The sequence below is a fragment of the Schistocerca nitens genome, chromosome 5 (genome assembly GCF_023898315.1).
Source record: "Schistocerca nitens isolate TAMUIC-IGC-003100 chromosome 5, iqSchNite1.1, whole genome shotgun sequence".
NCBI lineage: Eukaryota > Metazoa > Arthropoda > Insecta > Orthoptera > Acrididae > Schistocerca > Schistocerca nitens.
Window position 1 is genome coordinate 462,969,457 of NC_064618.1, and position 20,103 is coordinate 462,989,559.

The 20,103-nt window shown below is 42.7% G+C and overlaps 1 protein-coding gene across 1 annotated transcript in view; it reads left to right on the forward strand.

The window, feature by feature from the left end:
* LOC126259674 (uncharacterized) overlaps positions 1–20,103 on the forward strand; it is a 230,279-nt gene that overhangs the window by 187,809 nt on the left and 22,367 nt on the right. Inside the window, exon 2 of the mRNA XM_049956621.1 lies at positions 10,579–10,822. Coding sequence (XP_049812578.1) covers positions 10,579–10,822 — 244 coding nt within the window. The remainder of the gene's footprint in view (positions 1–10,578; positions 10,823–20,103) is intronic.

The window sequence follows — 20,103 nt, forward strand, 5'->3', positions numbered from 1 at the left end:
GAGGGTACATAACCCTCTGACTGAACACGCTGAGCTACCGTGCCGGCTACCGTCTGAGCCACCGAGGACGCAGCGGATAGGGCGACTGCACGGACTTATCTCTGGCACGCCCCCCAACTTACTGTCCACACACTACATTTGTAGTGCCTCTACCCACTATAGTCATTACTTGCGACATTCAATCTATCGATTCCCGTAAGAGTTCGGGCAATGCAAGAGCCGCACTGAAGAAGATCGTTGGCCGGTTAACCTTATCTATATGAAGATGGTACCTGTTCTTTCGGGCATCTTCATATATTCACATATAATTATTATGTTGGTGCATAAGTTTGTTGCGTTTTTCCATCAGTTTAATAAACTCAGCATATGCATATAATAGAGACTTTAGTCGTCAATAATATAGTCTCCTTCACTATTTACAACAGTGTACCAACGCTGGAGTAACATCCCGATTCCGCAACTAGAAATTACGTTATTTTGAGTAGAACAACTTTTCGAGCAATGTTTGGAGCGCATTTTCATCTGGAAAGGAAGTTCATTAAACGTTGCCCGATAGAGAGCGGAAAAGCTGAAAATCTGAGGGCGCAAGATCAACTGAATTAAGTGGGTACAGAATGACTTCCCAACCCAATTCCTGTGCGGTATTTTATGTTAGTCTAGCAGAATGCGGGCGGGGGCTATAGTGCAGTAGCATCACTTTACACAGTCTTCCTGGTCGTTTTTCTTGGATTGCTTCTTCAAGACGTCATAGTTGTTGACAATAAATGCCAGCCGTAACGTGTACACCTAGGGGAAGCCATTCGTAGTACACCATACTGTCGCTGTTCCAGCAGGTGCGTAACATTATCTTTTGTAGATGCGTGCAGGTCGTTGTACGGAGAGTTGCTGCCTTATTTGGGCTGCACCAATCCTTTCTTTTCCTTCTATTAGCATAAATACACCATTTCTCGTCACCAGAGGACAGGAATGGTCGTCGGAGTTGTTCACGAGCCAACTGATGACGAGCAAGCAGAGATGCACATAAGGCCACTGATTTGTGTGATTTTGGAACAGAGCATGCGGTACCCATAGACACGATTTTTTAACCTTCGCATTGCAAGCAAATGTCGCACGATGGTGGAGTGATCACAGTTCATCACATATGTCAGTTCCCGAGTACGTTGAGGTGGATCGCTTCGTGAAAACCTGAAGGTCTTCCTGAACGTGGAGAATGTCACTAATGCCAGAACGATCCAGCTTAAAACGAGAAAATCATTTTCTTGCCGTGCTCTATCTAATGGCATTCTCCCCATACACGGTGCAAATGTTTCCGGCTGCCTCCGCTGATGTCACATCTCTAATGAACTCAAACAGAAGAATATGTTGGAAATGTTTCGATTTCTCCACTTGGTACTCCATTTTCTAGCGTCCGCAGCTTCATTTACTATCTCCAAATGAAAATATGTATACTTCAGATAGCAACAGTGAACTACACTCCTGGAAATTGAAATAAGAACACCGTGAATTCATTGTCCCAGGAAGGGGAAACTTTATTGACACATTCCTGGGGTCAGATACATCACATGATCACACTGACAGAACCACAGGCACATAGACACAGGCAACAGAGCATGCACAATGTCGGCACTAGTACAGTGTATATCCACCTTTCGCAGCAATGCAGGCTGCTATTCTCCCATGGAGACGATCGTAGAGATGCTGGATGTAGTCCTGTGGAACGGCTTGCCATGCCATTTCCACCTGGCGCCTCAGCTGGACCAGCGTTCGTGCTGGACGTGCAGACCGCGTGAGACGACGCTTCATCCAGTCCCAAACATGCTCAATGGGGGACAGATCCGGAGATCTTGCTGGCCAGGGTAGTTGACTTACACCTTCTAGAGCACGTTGGGTGGCACGGGATACATGCGGACGTGCATTGTCCTGTTGGAACAGCAAGTTCCCTTGCCGGTCTAGGAATGGTAGAACGATGGGTTCGATGACGGTTTGGATGTACCGTGCACTATTCAGTGTCCCCTCGACGATCACCAGTGGTGTACGGCCAGTGTAGGAGATCGCTCCCCACACCATGATGCCGGGTGTTGGCCGTGTGTGCCTCGGTCGTATGCAGTCCTGATTGTGGCGCTCACCTGCACGGCGCCAAACACGCATACGACCATCATTGGCACCAAGGCAGAAGCGACTCTCATCGCTGAAGACGACACGTCTCCATTCGTCCCTCCATTCACGCCTGTCGCGACACCACTGGAGGCGGGCTGCACGATGTTGGGGCGTGAGCGGAAGACGGCCTAACGGTGTGCGGGACCGTAGCCCAGCTTCATGGAGACGGTTGCGAATGGTCCTCGCCGATACCCCAGGAGCAACAGTGTCCCTAATTTGCTGGGAAGTGGCGGTGCGGTCCCCTACGGCACTGCGTAGGATCCTACAGTCTTGGCGTGCATCCGTGCGTCGCTGCGGTCCGGTCCCAGGTCGACGGGCACGTGCACGTTCCGCCGACCACTGGCGACAACATCGATGTACTGTGGAGACCTCACGCCCCACGTGTTGAGCAATTCGGCGGTACGTCCACCCGGCCTCCCGCATGCCCACTATACGCCCTCGCTCAAAGTCCGTCAACTGCACATACGGTTCACGTCCACGCTGTCGCGGCATGCTACCAGTGTTAAAGACTGCGATGGAGCTCCGTATGCCACGGCAAACTGGCTGACACTGACGGCGGCGGTGCACAAATGCTGCGCAGCTAGCGCCATTCGACGGCCAACACCGCGGTTCCTGGTGTGTCCGCTGTGCCGTGCGTGTGATCATTGCTTATACAGCCCTCTCGCAGTGTCCGGAGCAAGTATGGTGGGTCTGACACACCGGTGTCAATGTGTTCTTTTTTCCATTTCCAGGAGTGTATATTGCAGTAGACAGTCGGCATTTCGAACAGTTGATGATATAAATGGAATTTTGAGGAATCGTTTATGACATTTTCTGTGATTTTCTTTTTGTTGACGTTTCTGATGAAATTTTACAATGTAAATGTTTATCTTGACAATTACCTAAAGACACGGACTTTGTTTCTCTACACCTCAATTGCCTGTATTACAAACCCATTTAATTTCTGAAGTGCACCTACTTTTGGGCTCTTGCAAAAATAACAGTAGACCAGTCAGTATAGTTAACCTCCGTATCACAATCGAGGCGATAATAGAAAAAGCGAATATCAGTTGTATATCTGTTTCCAGTATCTTGTACGTCATTTCGAACAGAGCAAAGGTTGCTCCCCACTAGATTCGATGTTTGCTCATCCAGTTCAAAAGTCCTGGCGAACCGACGCAGCAGCGGAAATGTTACTACTTTGTCAGGCTAATCCAGATTACTTGTTTAGCAGCATAATCACCAGCTATCTGAAGTCGTACGACCATACAAAACTCACTGCAGGTAAGGTTAATGCGAGTCTGAGATTCAGTGGAAGAGTTCCCAAAAGAAGATAGCTTAGAAAACTTCGTCCGACCAATACTGGAATAATGATCGTCAGTTTGCGATCCGTACCACATAGGTTTGATAGAGGGAGCAGAGAAAACCCAAAGAGGGGCAGCGCGTTTCGTTTCAGGTTCATTTAAAATGTGCGAAAGAGTCACTGAGTTTCTCGGCCAATTCTAGTGCATCACTGATTGGTTGACTGTCAAAGACAAAGGAGCAAAGCAAGCAGTGGAGATACATGCGTTCACCACCGCCAACAATGGCGAGATCCAATCGTAACCGGGCAAGGTAATGCTGAGCGAGCGTTTTTTGGGATTGCCGTGGTGTCGTGTTAACAGGTAATTGTAGTAAGGAGCAAACAGTCACTGGAGCATACTACTGAATTCTGACGAGTTTACGCGAGGCTCTCAAGACCAAGGGTCGCGGGAAGTTGTCCACGGGAGTGTTTTTGCTCCACGACAACGGCCCAGCTCATTCTGCACAGGACAGTGACACACATGCTGTTTCTTTGGGCTATCAAATTCGTCTCTCCCCTGTGTTCTCCTACTATTGCACCCAGTAACTTCTTCCTCTTCCCTCAGACGAAGAAATCACTGCACGGTAGACATTTCCAGACTGACGACGAGGTGATTTTCTAGTCGGGACGTTTCCCGAAAAACCAAATGCAGACTTCCACACTCAAGGCCTCTGCCAATAGATCCATCGTTGGTAATAAGGCTTTGTACCGAAGGGAGAATATTTTAGAGCACAGCTGGCACCGTCCCCAAGTTTCATTGTCGAAGCTCCACTTCTTTGAGGTGACAGTTAAAATTTTGGAAGTACCACTCTGCAATGGTCTGACAGTACATTAAATTGAACGAACAGTTTCAAAACTCCGCTGACTCACGCATATGGCAATCTTCAAGCAGGCTTGAGTGCGTTCGAGTATCAGAGCCAGGCGTTTATACAACCAGTTCACATGCTGTTCATGTACCGCTAGTGTCTACATTCAGTAACACCATTTTACAGGCAGGCAGTCTTTGTATGGCTCGTTAGACATTCAATCTTGTCTGAAGGATTGGATTACTTTTTCAGTTAATGGCTGTACCCCCAGTTTTTTACTTATTTCTTCATTTCTTATTTTGTCTTCCCTTGTGCGGCATTTCACTGATCTAAGGAACTTCATTTCTGATGTTTCAAGTTGTCCTAGGTCTTTGGAACTTCATGTGCAACTTTCTGTTCCATATTGTAATGAGCGAGTGCCATGAGTTTATAAAATTTCACTTGGTTTTCTCTTCTCGTTTTATACTTTAATGCTCTTCTTATCGTGCCACATACATGTTGATAGATGTTAATTTTTCTTATTTGTATCGTTCTCTTCTTCAAAATTTATGTCACATTCTAGAAACTGCAAATGGGGTACCTATAATGTTATTATTTTACTGATGGTTATCTTACCCTTATGGGGTTTTCCTAAAAAGAGCACTGTTCTTGTTTTTGTTGTTGATATCTTCATGATATAACTAGGGTTATATTGTTAACCTGTTTATCACAATCAGTAATTTCTCTTCACTATCCTCTATGATTAGGTGGTCGTCGGTAAAAAGCATCGTATTTAGGACTTTATCTGTCACAATTCTTGTACCTTGAAGTATTCTGTCCTTCATCCATTCCCTGGTCAGGTCGTCGATGAAGATGCTGAACGGTGTTGCTGACATATTACAGTCTTGCCTTACTCCTTTTTTTATCTCTATTTCTGTTGTCAACTCTTGGCCAGTGCCTAGTTTCATTTTGGTGTTTTTATACAGGATGAACTAGAACTCCACCGTCAAATTTTCGATTGTTCTTCAGTAATACCTTCTGAGCATTTTGGTCCGAGGGACCAACGATCTCCGGCAGCTCGTTAGAGAGTAATAATGTAATTATGATTTATTTGATTTGTTACCACAAAATACCTTCACAGTAGTGGAAATGCCTGTAATATGTAGTCACCAAAAAGTACAACACAAAGTAAGTAAGAACCATAAGATGGGAGTACTGTGATATGCTTGCTGTCAACTCAGCATAGCGCCGTTGGTCTGCTCTCCCAATGCATTCAGTGAACCCGTACACGAGTTGCATATCGGGCAATTCTTCATCAATAAATCCATCCATAGTACTGCTGTGTATCACTGTTAACGCACAAGTAATACTACCGGAAAACAAAAGCCAAGGCAGAACCGATCACTAGTGAATGCTTGAGGGCAACGAGACAAGGAGGACATTACTGTTGTCAACAACAGATACTGTGAGCGAGTGGGAGCAACACGCACGCTCGTACAGTCTATATTTGCACTGTTGTGCACTATTTTCACTACAATACAGATATAAAGCTAATCTGGGCAAGAAACGAAAAGAGGAGAAGGAGGAAGAGATTAGTGTTTAAAGTCCCGGCGACAAATAATATCATTAGAGACGGAGCACAGGCTCGGATTAGGGAAGGATGAAGAAGGAAAGCGGCCGTGCCCTTTCGAAGGAACCATCCCGACATTCGACGTACGCGATTTAGGCAAATCACAAAAAACCTAAATCAGGATGGCCGGACGCGTGTTTGAACTGTCGTCCTCCCGAATGCGAGTCCAGTGTGCTAACCACTGCGCTGCCCCACTCGGTGAAACGATACGAGATGCAATAATTCTGTAACGAGGCACCGGAGACCGTGGGTCCCTTACAACAAAAGACACGGAAGGTGTCCCTGAAAAACCTCTGAAAGTTTTTCGTTAGAGTTCTGGTTTACTCAGTATAAACCTTGGCATATTTTTATCATCTGCTTGGGGAAACCGCTCGTACTTGTTCCGTATTCTCTCAAGGAATGTCCACCACAGTATTATGACATTTCTGGAGACCTACAATCTCCGCTCTGTTCCTTCACGAGACATGGAAAGCAGTAGTTACAGCTGCCCAGGTAGATGCCGTTTTCCTTGACTTCCGCAAGCTGTCGGATACAGTTCCGTGCTGCCGCCTAATGACCTAAATACGAGCGTACGGAATATCAGACCAATTTTGTGACTGGATTTAAGAGTTTCTAGCAAATGAAACACAGCATGTCATTTTCAACGGAGAGAAGTCTTCAGAAGTAAAAGTAACTTCAGTCGTGCCCCAAGGCAGTGTTATAGGGACATTACGTTTCACAATATAAACAAATCAGTCGGTAGATAACGTTGGAAGTTCCACGAGGCTTTTCGCGGGTGATGCTGTTGTGTACAGAGATGTCGCAAAGCTAGAAAATTGTTGCGAAATGCAAGAAGACCTGAGGACGATCGACGCGTGGTGCCGGTGGTGGCAAGTGCCCCTCAACATAAACAAATGTAACATATTGTCTGTACATGGAAAGAAAGACCCTTTATGATATGACTACGCGATTGCAGAACAATCACTGGAAACACTTACTTCCATTAAATATCTAGCGGTATGCATAGCGAGCGATATGAAGTGGAACGACCAATAAAATTAATCGCGAGATAAGGCAGATGCCAGACTGAGATTCATTGGAAGAGCCCTCACGAAATGTTGTCCATCAGCAAATGAAGTAGCCTACAAAACACTCGTTCGAACAAGACTTCAGTCCGCACCAAGTAGGACTGATAGAAATGGTCGAAAGAAGAGCATCATATTTCGTTATAGGTTCATGTAGTCAGTGCGAAAGCGTCTGAGGGATTCCCAGTCAACTCCAATGACAGACGCTGCAAGAGATGCATTCTGTAACACGCTATGGTCTGTTAAAATTCTGAGAGTGTACGCTCCTGGAAAAGTCATCCACTATAGTGCCTCTTCCTATGTACGACGTCTGATAAAAAAATAACGCGAATTTTTTTTAATTTCGCGGGATTCATACATCCGATTTTCAACTGTTTTTACTTTTTGGCACATTTTCCCAGTTTATATTTGCATTTTCAGCTATTTTGAATATTTAGTTTATTGTTGACAGTCGAAAAGGTTATACATGTTCTCAAGCACTCGAGTTTTTACTTTCGAAGAAGATGGATCAAAGAATTTGCATTAAATTTTGCTTGAAAAATGGGAAAAAAGTGCAGCACCGCATTTGAAATGCTGGCTGTAGCTTTTGGCGAATCTGCTAGGAGTAAGAAAAGAGTTTAAGATTCGTATAAATGTTTCAAAGATGGTCAAAAAGACCTTGAAGACGACGACCGCCATAGATGCCCCAGCACATCAGTCACCGACGACAGTGTAAAAGAAATAAAGGAAACGGCTCTGGAAAATCACCAAATCACCATCGGTTGAGTATTATGTCGGCATATTCTTTGGCTCATTCTAAGCGATTTTTAGGAAGTTTTGGGCTTGAACGTGAAGCAGCGAAGTTTGCTGCGAAAGTGTTGAATTTCGATAAAAAAAAATGGCTCTGAACACTATGGGACTGAACATCTGAGGTCATTAGTCCCCTAGAACTTAGAAGTACTTAAACCTAACCAACCTAAGGACATCACACACATCCATGCCAGAGGCAGGATTCGAACCTGCGACCGTAGCGGTCGCGCGGTTCCAGACTGAAGCGCCTAGAACCCGCTCGGCCACACTGGCCGGTGAATTTCGATCAAAAACGAGGTCGCGTAGACATCGCTCAGGAATTGCTGGATGAAGTCGACAACGATCCAGAAGTTCTAAGGAAAGTAATAACGGGTGACGAAATATAGGTACATTGGTGTTTTGTCGAAACCAAGGCCAAATCGTCGCAATGGAAACTGCCTGAAGAGGCGAGACCGAAAAAATTCGACAAGTTCGATCACATATGAAGGTTCTTCTCACTGTTTTCTTGGATCACAATGGGTTAGTGCATGATGAGTTCTTGCCGAAGCCCACGAGGAAGACAAATCGCAGCGCGTACGTCACGAAGGTAGGCCTGAACTCGCTCGCTAGCTCAGCTCAGCAGACAAAACGCGTTTCTAAACCTGTTGACTCGCAGCTGGGCGCGTACGTACTAACGAGAATTGCATCTTTTACTGGAATCTGCTATTATGAAGTCTTACTGATTAATAGTACTACAACAAAATTTAATTTAAGATCAATACTCGATATCAATGGTATAACGGCTTGTTTATAGCATTTAGGATCTTCTGCTTAACAGTCCTCATTTCCTACAAGAAGTGGTACCTTATGCAACTGATAATCATTTTGGCTTAGTTTTAATTATATTGTACCCCAGTACAGCAGTAACAAATTATAAGTAGGCCTGTGGACTTCCGATCATTGTAGGACTAATAACAGTAAGACTCCATAATAGCCTATTCCAGTAGAAGATGCAATTCTCGTTTGTATGTACACACCCAGTTACGAGTTAAAAGGCGTAGAAAAGTAGTGTGCTGAGGTGAGAGAGCGAACGAGCTCAGGCCTAACTTCGTGACGTACGCGCCGCGGCCTGTCTTTCTCGTAGGCCTCGGTTCTTGCCTTATGGTCGCACGGTCAGTAAACAATACTACATATGTTATGCGCTGTTTGTGCGAAGCAGTCCGAGGAAAATGGCGAGAATCGTGGTGAAATCGCTCGGGCACATTGCCTCACGATAATACTCCTGCTCACACCTCAATGCTTGTGCGTGATTTTTTGGGAAAAAAAACTGTTTCTCAGTCACTGTATTCACCTGGCATAGCCCCCTTTGATTTCTTTCCATTCCCGAGGCTGAAGAGAACCAACAAAGGACATCGTTTTGCCACGATTGATGAGATAAAAACAGAAGCGCTGTAGGAACTCAACACCATAACAAAAAGTGAGCTCCAGAAGTGCTTCCAAGATTGGAAAAGCGCTGGCACAAGTGTAATATATCTGAGGAGGATTATTCTGAAGGGAACAAAGTTGATGTTTATGATGAATAAATAAATATTCTTTAAGAAAAATTCCCTTTACTTTTTTATCACACTTCGTATAGCTTGCGAAAAGACGATGAAGGCAGGATTAGAGAGATTTAGAGTCCACGCGGCAATCCCTTCTTCCCGCTAACCATACGCGACTGGAACAAGAAAAGAAGGAAGTGACAATGGTACACAAAGTACCCTCCGCCAGATACCGTAATGTGGCTTGCAGACTATAATTATAAATGTACACTGAAGAGCCAAAGAAGCTGGTACACGTGCCAAATATGGTGTAGGGCTCCCGCGACCGCGGAGAAGTGCCGCAACAGGACGTGGCATGGACTCAATTAAGATCTGAAGTAGTGGTGGAGGGAATTTACACCATGAATCCTGGAGGGCTGTCCATAAATCCGTAAGAGTACGAGGCGATGGAGATCTCTTCTGAACAGCACGTTGCAAGGCATCCCAGAGATGCTCAATAATGTTCATCTTTGGGGAGATTGGTGGCCAGAGAAATTGTTTAAACTCAGAAGTGTGTTCCTGGAGCCACTCTGTAGCAATTTCGGACGTGTGGGGTGTCCTGCCGGAATTGCCCAAGTTCGTTGGAATGCTCAATGGACATGATTGGATGCAGGTGATCAGACAGGATGCTTACGTACGTGTCACGTGTCAGAGTCGTATCTAGCTGTATCAGGGGTCCCATACACTCCAACTGCACTCGTCCCACACCATTAGATAGCCTCCACCAGCTTGAACAGTCCCCTACTGACATACAGGGTCCATGGATTCATGAGGTTGTCTCCAAGCCCGTACACGTCCATCCTCTGAGCAACTGGTTCGTCACAATACGCCAGTCACTACTTTTGATGATGAACTGTGGTATGGTGTTGAAGCTGCATGGGCAGCTGCACCTGTACACGCCATCCAAGCTCTGACTCAAAGCCCAGGCGTATCAAGGCCGTTATTACGGCCAGAGGTGGTTGTTCTGGGTACTGATTTCTCAGGATCTATGCACCGAAATTGCGTGAAAATGTAATCATGTGTCAGTTCTAGTATAATATATTTGTCCAATGAACACCCGCTTCTCATCTGCATTTTTTCTTGGTGTAGCAATTTTAATGGCGAGTAGTGTACTTAGGCGTTGACGACCGCAGCGCCGTATTCTGCCTGTTTACATATCTCTGCATTTGAATACGCATACCTATACCAGTTTCCCTGGAACTTCAGTGTAGAATTTCCCTACGTGTTGGCGGGCGGCTGGTTCGCGCTGTGAGCAGAACGCCGGTGTGTGCAGGCGGGCGTGGAGCCGTGCAACCAGAGCGACTGGTGGGCGGGCGCGCCGGAGGAGGACGCGCTGTCGCTGCCGCTGGACGGCGACGGCGACGCGGCGGCCCTGTGGTCGGGCGCCTTCGTCCCGCCGCCGCCGCGGCCTCACTTCCTCGACGACTCCGCGGCGCCCGACGGGCTCACCACGTGCGACCTGTGCGCCTGGGCGTGGCGCGCGCGGACACCCGTCTTCCCCGCCGAGGAACCACCAGGTCAGCCTGCTGCTCGCTTCTGGCCGCGAGAGTCGTTTGCGACGCTCGCCATCGTACGGTGGTGTTCGGGTATTATTAAAAAATAAGCCCAATCTTTTGCAACGGAGCGCCAATTGCTACGCTGAGCTCACTGATGACGCTAGATACTCATAGAGCCAAGTTTCGACACCAATTTGCTATCTATCACAGCCCTCGAGCACACAATTTCCAACTAACATCGGGAACGCAGCCGCATACACTTCATTTCTTCTTCAATATGACGGGCGTTCGATAAGTAATGCAAGAAATTTTTTTTTCTGTAGGCAGGTTGGTTTTATTCAGTATTCCAATACACCATACTATTCCTCACCATTTTGGCTACAAAAGCCTATTTTTCAACACAATCTCCGTTCAATGTGACTGCCTTACGCCAGCTTACTGGGAGGTCCTCTATGCTCTCATGGTACCACTCCACCGTTTGATATCGGAGCCAACATCTTGCTGTATCAATAACCGCCCCGTCATCCATGTACTGCTTCGCGCGAAGTGCATCGTTCATTGGTCCAGACAGATGCAAGTCGGAAGGTGTGAGATCCGAGCTGTAGAGTGGATGAGGAAGAACAGTCCAATAAAGTTTTGTGAGCTCCTCTCGGGTGCGCAGACTTGTATGAGGTCTTGCATTGCCACGAGGGAGGAGGAGTTCATTAGCAATTATGTGGCGACGAAGACGCGAAATCGTTTCTTCAATTTCTTGAGGGCAGCACTTCAGAGTTGACCGTTGCACCATGAGGGGGCATCAAACAGAATAACCCTTCAGATTACCGGAAGACCGTCGCCATGACTTTACCAGCTGAGTGTGCAGCTTTGAACTTTTTCATCAGAGGAGAGATGGTGTGGCACCACTCGATGCGTTGCTGTTTTGTTTCCGGCTCGAAGTGATGAATCCATGTTTCATCGCCCGTGATGATGTTCGATAAAAAATTGTCACGACTAGCTAGATTTGTAAAGCGCAAACAATTCCTCACGGATGGTTCTTCGTTGCTCTTTATGTTCTTCTGTTGGGCAACAAGGAACCCAGCGGGTACACATTTCTGAGTGCCCCAACTGGTGGACGAGCGTAGTGTAGCGATTTGTTTGTGATCCGTCGATAATCTCGAATCAGAGTACCCCGCGTTCCAAATATAGCAGGAGTCGCAGCTGTGTGCGACCAGCCGACACGCACGACATCTACATCTACAGCCATACTCCGCAAGCCACCTGACGGTGTGTGGCGGAGGGTACCTTGAATACCTCTATTGGTTCTTCTTTCTATTCCAGTCTCGTATTGTTCGTGGAGCCAACATCGGACAGGTTCGTGCGATCTTATTACGATAATAACAGACGCTCACCCAACGACTTTGTTAACTGCCAGGTCTCCGTAGACATTCTCCAAGCTCCTATGAATATATGCGATACCCTGGTTTTCCGCCAAAAGACACTCATTGACAGCTATCTGCGTGAAACATACCTCCGTTACAGACGCCATTTTGAAGGCTACGTATAACGCTGCCACTTATCGAAGTATGTGAACCTATAGGCACTGAAGCCGGAATATTCCAAGATGTCCCGCAACAAGCTGCATGTTTCTTCAACCGAACTGTCCGAGAAAAAATGTGTTGGGTTACTTCTTGAACGCCCCTCGTAGTTTAGCAGGCTGACAGTGTGAATGCCCCTCGAGTTTCAGCCGTATACCTTTCGGCCATCTTCAGAATGAGCCGACAGACTGAACCTACTGTAGTTGTTAAGTATTTTTAAACCACAGAAAAGACAACCGCCAGAGAATTTCATTAGAGTACACTAGAAGCATTAGTAATAAGAGGGGTAGCTAATAATCGGTTCCAGTCATGCACAGCAGATAAGGTACAAAGAACAGAGATAACGCATACCTCAAATAAGTCTAAACTTTTAGTATAATACTCATCAGAACCAGAGTTCCTCGGGGCAGCAGATTATGACCAACCTGTTCCTGATGTACATCAACTTATGTTCCCAGTAGCGTTAGTCATGAGCAAAAAATCCTCTTTTCTGATGATAGCAGTATTATAGTCACTGCGAAAACAAAAGAGAACTCCTTGCGGAGAAATCAGATGAAACACTCAGGAAGTTTACAGTTCAGTAAGCAATGAAGAACGTAAAAAAACCAATGTCATGAATTTCAGTTTGAAGAGGGAAAAGCACATAGTTTAACTAAATGTAGACGCCAGTTCTATAGACTGTGTAACAAATGTGATATTTCTAGGGGTGGATATTGATTTTCAGCTGAACTGGTGTTAATACATACGACTAAGTTACAAGCAGAATATCTTCGGCATGTTATGTCCTTAGAGTCAGTGGGCAATAGACAGTGTCTCTTAGGTACAAACAGTTCACATGTACACTCAATTCTTAGCTATGGCAGTCTTTTTTGGGGAACAAATGCGCGAAATATGAGCACAATTTTCAGTAGCAGAGAAAGGCCATAAGAAAAATAATAAAAAATTGTAGTCGAGCTCATTGTAAAGATCTGTTCAAAACATTTGGTATTTTTAAGGGTATTTTCATTCGATCGTTACAACTCTAAGAACAAGCGTGTTATTTTCACCAGACGCGTGTCGCTTTATTGAGGAAAAGCATCACGAGTGGTCTATAATTAAAGATATTTACAGTTTGATTTGTTATTAAGATCGAAAAATAGTATGTTAATAATTCGTTGGTTTTTACTTACGATGATTTCTGGTTTGTTTCTCGCCTGCACAGGAAATGCCGTCTGCTAACCGTCTGGTGCCTTTCTTCATTAGACACAGATACTCGTAGTCTAATTTTTCGTTGCTCTGCAGAACTATGAACTACTAACGTTACTCATAGCACACTTTTTGTGCACCACTGTTTACTGTTTATTTTTATACTTCTAAATGAGTATTGTGTCTTGTGGTGTTGCCAATGTAATATCGTCACAAGTTTGTCTTTGACCTATACATTATTTTAGTTTACTTTATGTGTGTTATTCTATTTAATTATACTGCTGTGTATTTATATACTGTGGAAGAGTAATGGAGGAATAGTGATGAAGTGTTTTTTTGTTTATTTGTAATGGGGATGGAGAATCAAAGATGAACAGACATAAGAGCATAGTAGTGTGAAGGAGAGTGAGTTGGAGTTAAAGATGAGGAGCAAGAAGTGAAATGAAATTGGGGGCAGGGGGAGGGGGGCGTGGGGGAATTGGGTGGGCGAGGGTGAATCATGGAAAAGGCTCTTTTCTTTTTCATGCGATTTTTTCAATTAATTTATATAGTGTCTGATTTCCAATATTTATTGGGTCATTGAGAAGCTGTTTATTGTGTGTTAGTGCTTTGTTATGTCGAAATTTTCTTGGAAAGGAAGAAGATCTCTGTCTTTACTGATTGTTATGATGCTCATAACTTCCTTAATATTGCTTGCTCTGTGGTACTCCTGTTATAGATTATCCGCAAATATTGAATGATTTGTTCTGTGTTTCAGTGCTCTGACGTGTTTTTTAAACAAGTATTATACATCAAATGTCCTGCCAGTCATTCCAATGTATACTTTTTTACAATCTCTGCAACTGAGCTGATAGATACCATATTATTGGTGTCTGTTTGGTTTTGGTTTAAGTTTTGGGATGTTCTTTTATACTAAGTTCTTCGTTTTGTAAGCAGTGTTTAAGCCTTGTTATTTTTTTGCATCGGTATGTTACCTATTTTATGTGTGAATTTGTTGTCGTAGGTCACAGTATGCCATTTTTTGTGGTAATGTCGGTTGTATCTATTGGTGTGGTTTTATTGGTTTTTTTATTATCTGTGTCTTTATTTTTTCCCCTTTTAGTTTCTCTACCGTTGTTTCTTTGTGTCCATGTTTAATGCTAATTGTTTTATAATGGCCAGCTCTTTTTGGTATTCAGAAGACACAATAACAAAGAAAATGTGCAACGTCATCTACTGGTACAGGCACATGGATAACATAATATGCATGGTAGATGAACATAAAAATAGAAAAACTCATTCCACTTCCTATGTAACCACAAGAAAACAAAATAACAAACATGTATGTGACATATACAGAAAACCCACAAGAAGTGACGCCGTTTTAAATGCAACCTCAAACCACCTGCAGAATCACAAACAGCAGCAATCAGATACCGGTACATGTTAAACAGACTCAAGAGGATCCTCCTAAACACTTCTGATCACCAAAAATAGCTGGCCATTATAAAACAAATAATATTAAAAATGGACACAAAGAAACAACGGTAGACAAATTAGACAGGAAAATAAAGACGCAAATAATGAAAAAGCTAATCAGACCACACCAACATACACAACTATCACAAAAAATGGCATACAGTGACCAACCACAATAAATTCACACATAAAATAGGTTAACATATTAAAAAACAAGGCACAAACATTGCTTAGAAAACAAAGAACCCAATGCAAAAGACCACCCAAAAAATTAAATCAAGACCAGACAGATACCAACAATCTGATATCTATCAGCCCAGTTGCAGAGATTGTGAAAAAATATACATTAGAATGACTGTAGGATATTGACACACAATAAAAAGAACACATCAGAACATTGAAACATGGTACAAACCATTCAACATTTGCAGATAATCTGAAACAGGAATGCCACAGAGCAAGCAATATTGAAAAAGATACGAACATCACAAGAATCAGTAAAGATAGACACCTCCTCCCTTTCCAAGAAAATTTCCACACACACAAAGCATTAACAGATAATAAACACTTGCTCAATGACCAAATAAATATTGGAAATCAGACACTATATAAAATAACTGAAAAAACACATTAAAAGAAAAGATCCCTTTCCATATTTCACCCTCTACCACCCAATTCCCCCCTCCCCCAATTTCATTTCACTTCTTGCTGCTGATCTTTACCTCCAACTCACTCTCCTTCACACTCTTATGTCTGCTCATCTTTGCTTCTCCATCCCCCATTAAAAAAAATTAAAAACCACTCCATCACTACTTCTTCAGTACTCTTCCACGCATATAAAAACACAGCAATATAATTCAACAGAATAACACACACACAATCAACTAAAAGACAAACTAATGACGATGTTGTGTTGGCAACACTACAAAACACAATAAACACTTACAAGTATAAAAATAAACGGTAAACAGTCGTGCACGAAAAACGTGAGAAATGCATAGTTCTGCAGAGCAATGAAAAATTAGGCTACGAGTATTCGTGTCTAATGATGAAAGGCACCAGAGTGCTAGCAGACGGCATTTCCTGATGCAGGCGAGAAACCAAGCAAGGATCATCGTAAGTAAAAACCAATTATTAATGAACTGTTTTTGGATCTTAAAAACAAATCAAACAGTAAACATCTTTAATTACAGACCATTCATGATGCTTTACCTAATTAAAGCGAAACGCGTCTAGTTAAAATAACACGCATGTTCTTGCAGTTGTAGCGATGGAATGAATATACCATGAGGAAATGTAAAGCAACAACGGAAAATATGGCCACACAAGTGAAGAAATTGGGGCTTTTAACTGCAGGATGTGGGTACATTTAGCAACCAGTCAGTTATAGACTTCGAAAATAACATTGATAATTATTACACAAACAGCTCTATCCATGGCCTTGGAATAATATCTCAAATGAGCTTACATTTATCATGAAAGAATAAACATAAATTTCGAAACAGCATTTTCTAACAAGGAAGAAAACTGTATAACAGATTGCCAAAGGAGATGAAAGAAATTGCTATAGCAAACTTGTTTAAAAAGGCAGTTAAGAAGTACCCATTAAGAAATATATTCCATACATTGAAGGATTATTTAGATAACACAGCGTAGGGGTTAAGTAAAAAATGTAACACGAATAAATAATAATAATAATAACAGACATCTGCCATTCCACATAACACTTTCACACTATATTTATCCTTCTTTTTATATTTTCTGGAAAACCTTACTACCAAAGAAAAGCAGTGTATAATGCTAACGCCTTCTATCTGCGCTCAACTTCTCACTCCTTATAAAGTGATGCTGACTCAGTTTTGGGTGGCAAATAGAAAGCTGAGGTACACGAATGGTCCTGACGTCAGCTGATAGTGTGTGTAGTGTTATGAAACCATGTGTGTATAGTGTTTGTTGTGTGTGTAGCGATTGGGAGTGAGAAATTAATGAACAGCATTAGCCTTTAAAATTATTAAAAACTTCTATGTAATAAGGTATTATAGACAAGAGCTAAACCGAATGAAGTAGCACTGTTTTAAACAAACTGACCTTGTATATGGGAGGATGGAGGCTCCACTATTCACCCACCCATCCTGATTTAGCTTTTCCCTGGTTTCCCTAAATTACTTCAAGCATTTGCCGCCATGGTTCCTACTACAAGGCTACGACCAACTATCAGTCCCATGCTTATCATACTGTTGTTCTTAAATGGTAATATAAAGACGTGCCCAATACCATTCTAAACGAGATCTACGGATGAATAAAACAACTGCTACTTCTAGACAAATTGAATCTGCGGCTACCCGGTCAATCCCTGTTGGGATATCGATATGTCCTTATTAGCTGCACTGTAATGACTTCTTTGCGAGTTTCTTAAGGAAAACACCGATGTACATAATTTGTCTAGGTTTAAATTGCTATCTTCGTTAGTTAAATTCTTCGCAAAACGAATTTCGATTGCTTTTTTCACCACCGAGTCCCATAAGACGGAGCTGACGTTAGAATTTCTACCATTTCATACCGCAAAGAGTGTCCGATATCATATTTTTGGGAATGAAAGGTGAAAGAAGCAACTGAAATTCATTTGACGAAGAAGTTGATTAACAAAGACAGCGATTTCAACCTGCACAAGTCATGGAATCAGCCGTTTTCATAGAATTAATTCGCAACGACGTCGCTACACTACAGCTGGAATATCCAATTGTGTTTTCTGTGGTTTCAAACGACGGAACAGGTACTGTAGCTTCAGTCTGTCGGTTCGCTCCGAATGTGCACGGAAGGAATACGATCGAAATATTAGAAGAAGAAGGAACAAAGTTCCTGTGGCTGCAGTCCCGAAATTTAAGGGATCAGTTACTACGCCGCGAAAACATCAAGGTGCTCATACCATTTCCAAGTCTGTAGAGGAGTGTTCAGACTGGAACTGTGATTTGACAATGATTTGTGTCTGAATCACGACACCTTAGGAGCTGATGTCAGTGAAGCAAGAGCTGAAGTCTAGCGGAATTTCCGTAACATGTTTAACACTAAGACTCCAGCCTTTCCCTGTCCTCTCTAAAACCCACAGGGGTCATTTTGACTCTAATTACATAACAATCACGTTCTGAATTATTATTTCAAAATTGTAGGCAATTATTATATTTTTAAGGTTTTTGCACGATTTGTCATTTAAGGTACAGAATTGTGAATAAAATGCAACACAACACAAATAACATCAGTTATTAAAAAAATAAACTAATTTCATTGAAGCCTGTAAAACCGGAACAAGAGAAAGCAAGTGCGAGGGTATACTCAATTTTAAATGCAGAGAAAAACTGAAGAATTCACATTTACAGCAATTTTAGCTAGTTAATACTTCTACACAATTGACACTTTCGTATTCAGTCGTCTCTGTGCATTTCCCACAAACTATCTTCTTACAAACAGTGCACTTGGTAGTAATTTTATTACACTCGCAGAATTTAAAAACTTGACATTTACCATGTTTCTGTGCTATTTTCTCTTCATAGTCATTTCCATTCTTTTCATAATCATCTGTGGTCCTATGAAATTAGCAATTCTTCCACATTTGCAGAGTAGTTCCTCTGCAAGTCGCGGAATAAAATGTGTGCTTTTGATCTTTCCAGTAACAGCCCTGATTACTACATATGCAATTATTCCTGCTAGTCAAGAACATTGTAGGAATGCATGGGCCATCTTTCGAAGGCCTTGACAGAATACTTCCTTGCCATTTTTTCTACTATGTCGACCCTAAAGTCTGTCTTGTAATAACTTACAGTTTCTATAGTTTTTTCCTGATTTGTATTTAATGTAACACTAGAATTAAGGAAACTCATCACTTGAACATTTTTTACTTTCTTTCTCTGAAAGACCGTCAAGGAAGTATCACCACATTTTAAAATTTTTGTCTAACATAGAGGGGCCTTCAAAGACATTAGAGCACGTGGTATTTCTCGTCTTGCTCCATTTACTGTTTCCACGATGGAGGTTGACTTTTCTTTCAATTTCTTGGCGAGTTTGAGGGAAGTGAAGTAATTATCTGTAATGACGTTTCCGCCTTTGGGTAGAAATGGTTCTATAAGAAGAATCATTGTGTAATGAGAAACCCTTTCATCCTGGTATAGTGCAATATCCTTACCAACATTAGGGGAACCACTGAATACACTAGCTGTCATCAAATACAGCTAAGCAGTATTTTCGTCCATACTTGTCAGGCTTCGACGCCCTGAAATGTGTGAACGGGCACCTAGTTTTATTCGGGAAGAGTTGCTCCTCTATCGTCATTCCAGATGCGGATTTGTAACACAGTTCTCTATGAATTTGTTCCAAACAACAGAAACCAATGCAAATTTATCAGTCTGTAAACATGCAGAGAATTTGGACTTCTCGTCAAACATCATGAATCTCATAATTCCACAGAATTTGTTTCTGTTCGTCTTCCAAGAACTCTTTGTAAGCCTGAAAGTGTATCACCTTCACGTAAATACCGTTTCTGATACATTTATGCCTTCAACCCATTATCACCTTGCAAGGGGAAGAGAAATAAAAGTATATCGTATAGTGACCATTGCCTCTAGTTTATACCTCAATAATGTGAATAAAACTAAGTTATTGCTTGGCAAAACAAAATGGATTCAATAAGGGAGTGCAAGAAATAAACTTATTTTTGCAAGGGAATGACAAGCAAAGGTCAATTGTATTGAATCCATTGTTATCCATTCGTACCACAATAATACGGACAACAGTTTATTATAGCATCATAAAGTAAAGTAGCCGAAGTTCGTCAGTGCATTAAATAAAAGTAAGGCATGCCAATAAACAAAATTAAAATATTACCTTAAAGGGGTAAGTATGACCACTCTGGGCGTTAAAAATGAAAACTGCAAAAAATCATTATCAGTTTTGCTAAATGCGCTGTTCTTCAATATAATGAAAGTAAATTTTGACCCCTCTGAACTTTCTAGTGTTGGGCCTTAGAGCAAGGGTTGCCTGCAGCTGCGATATGGTGCTGCGACCTTCGCTGATTCGTCTAAACTGAATTCTTGA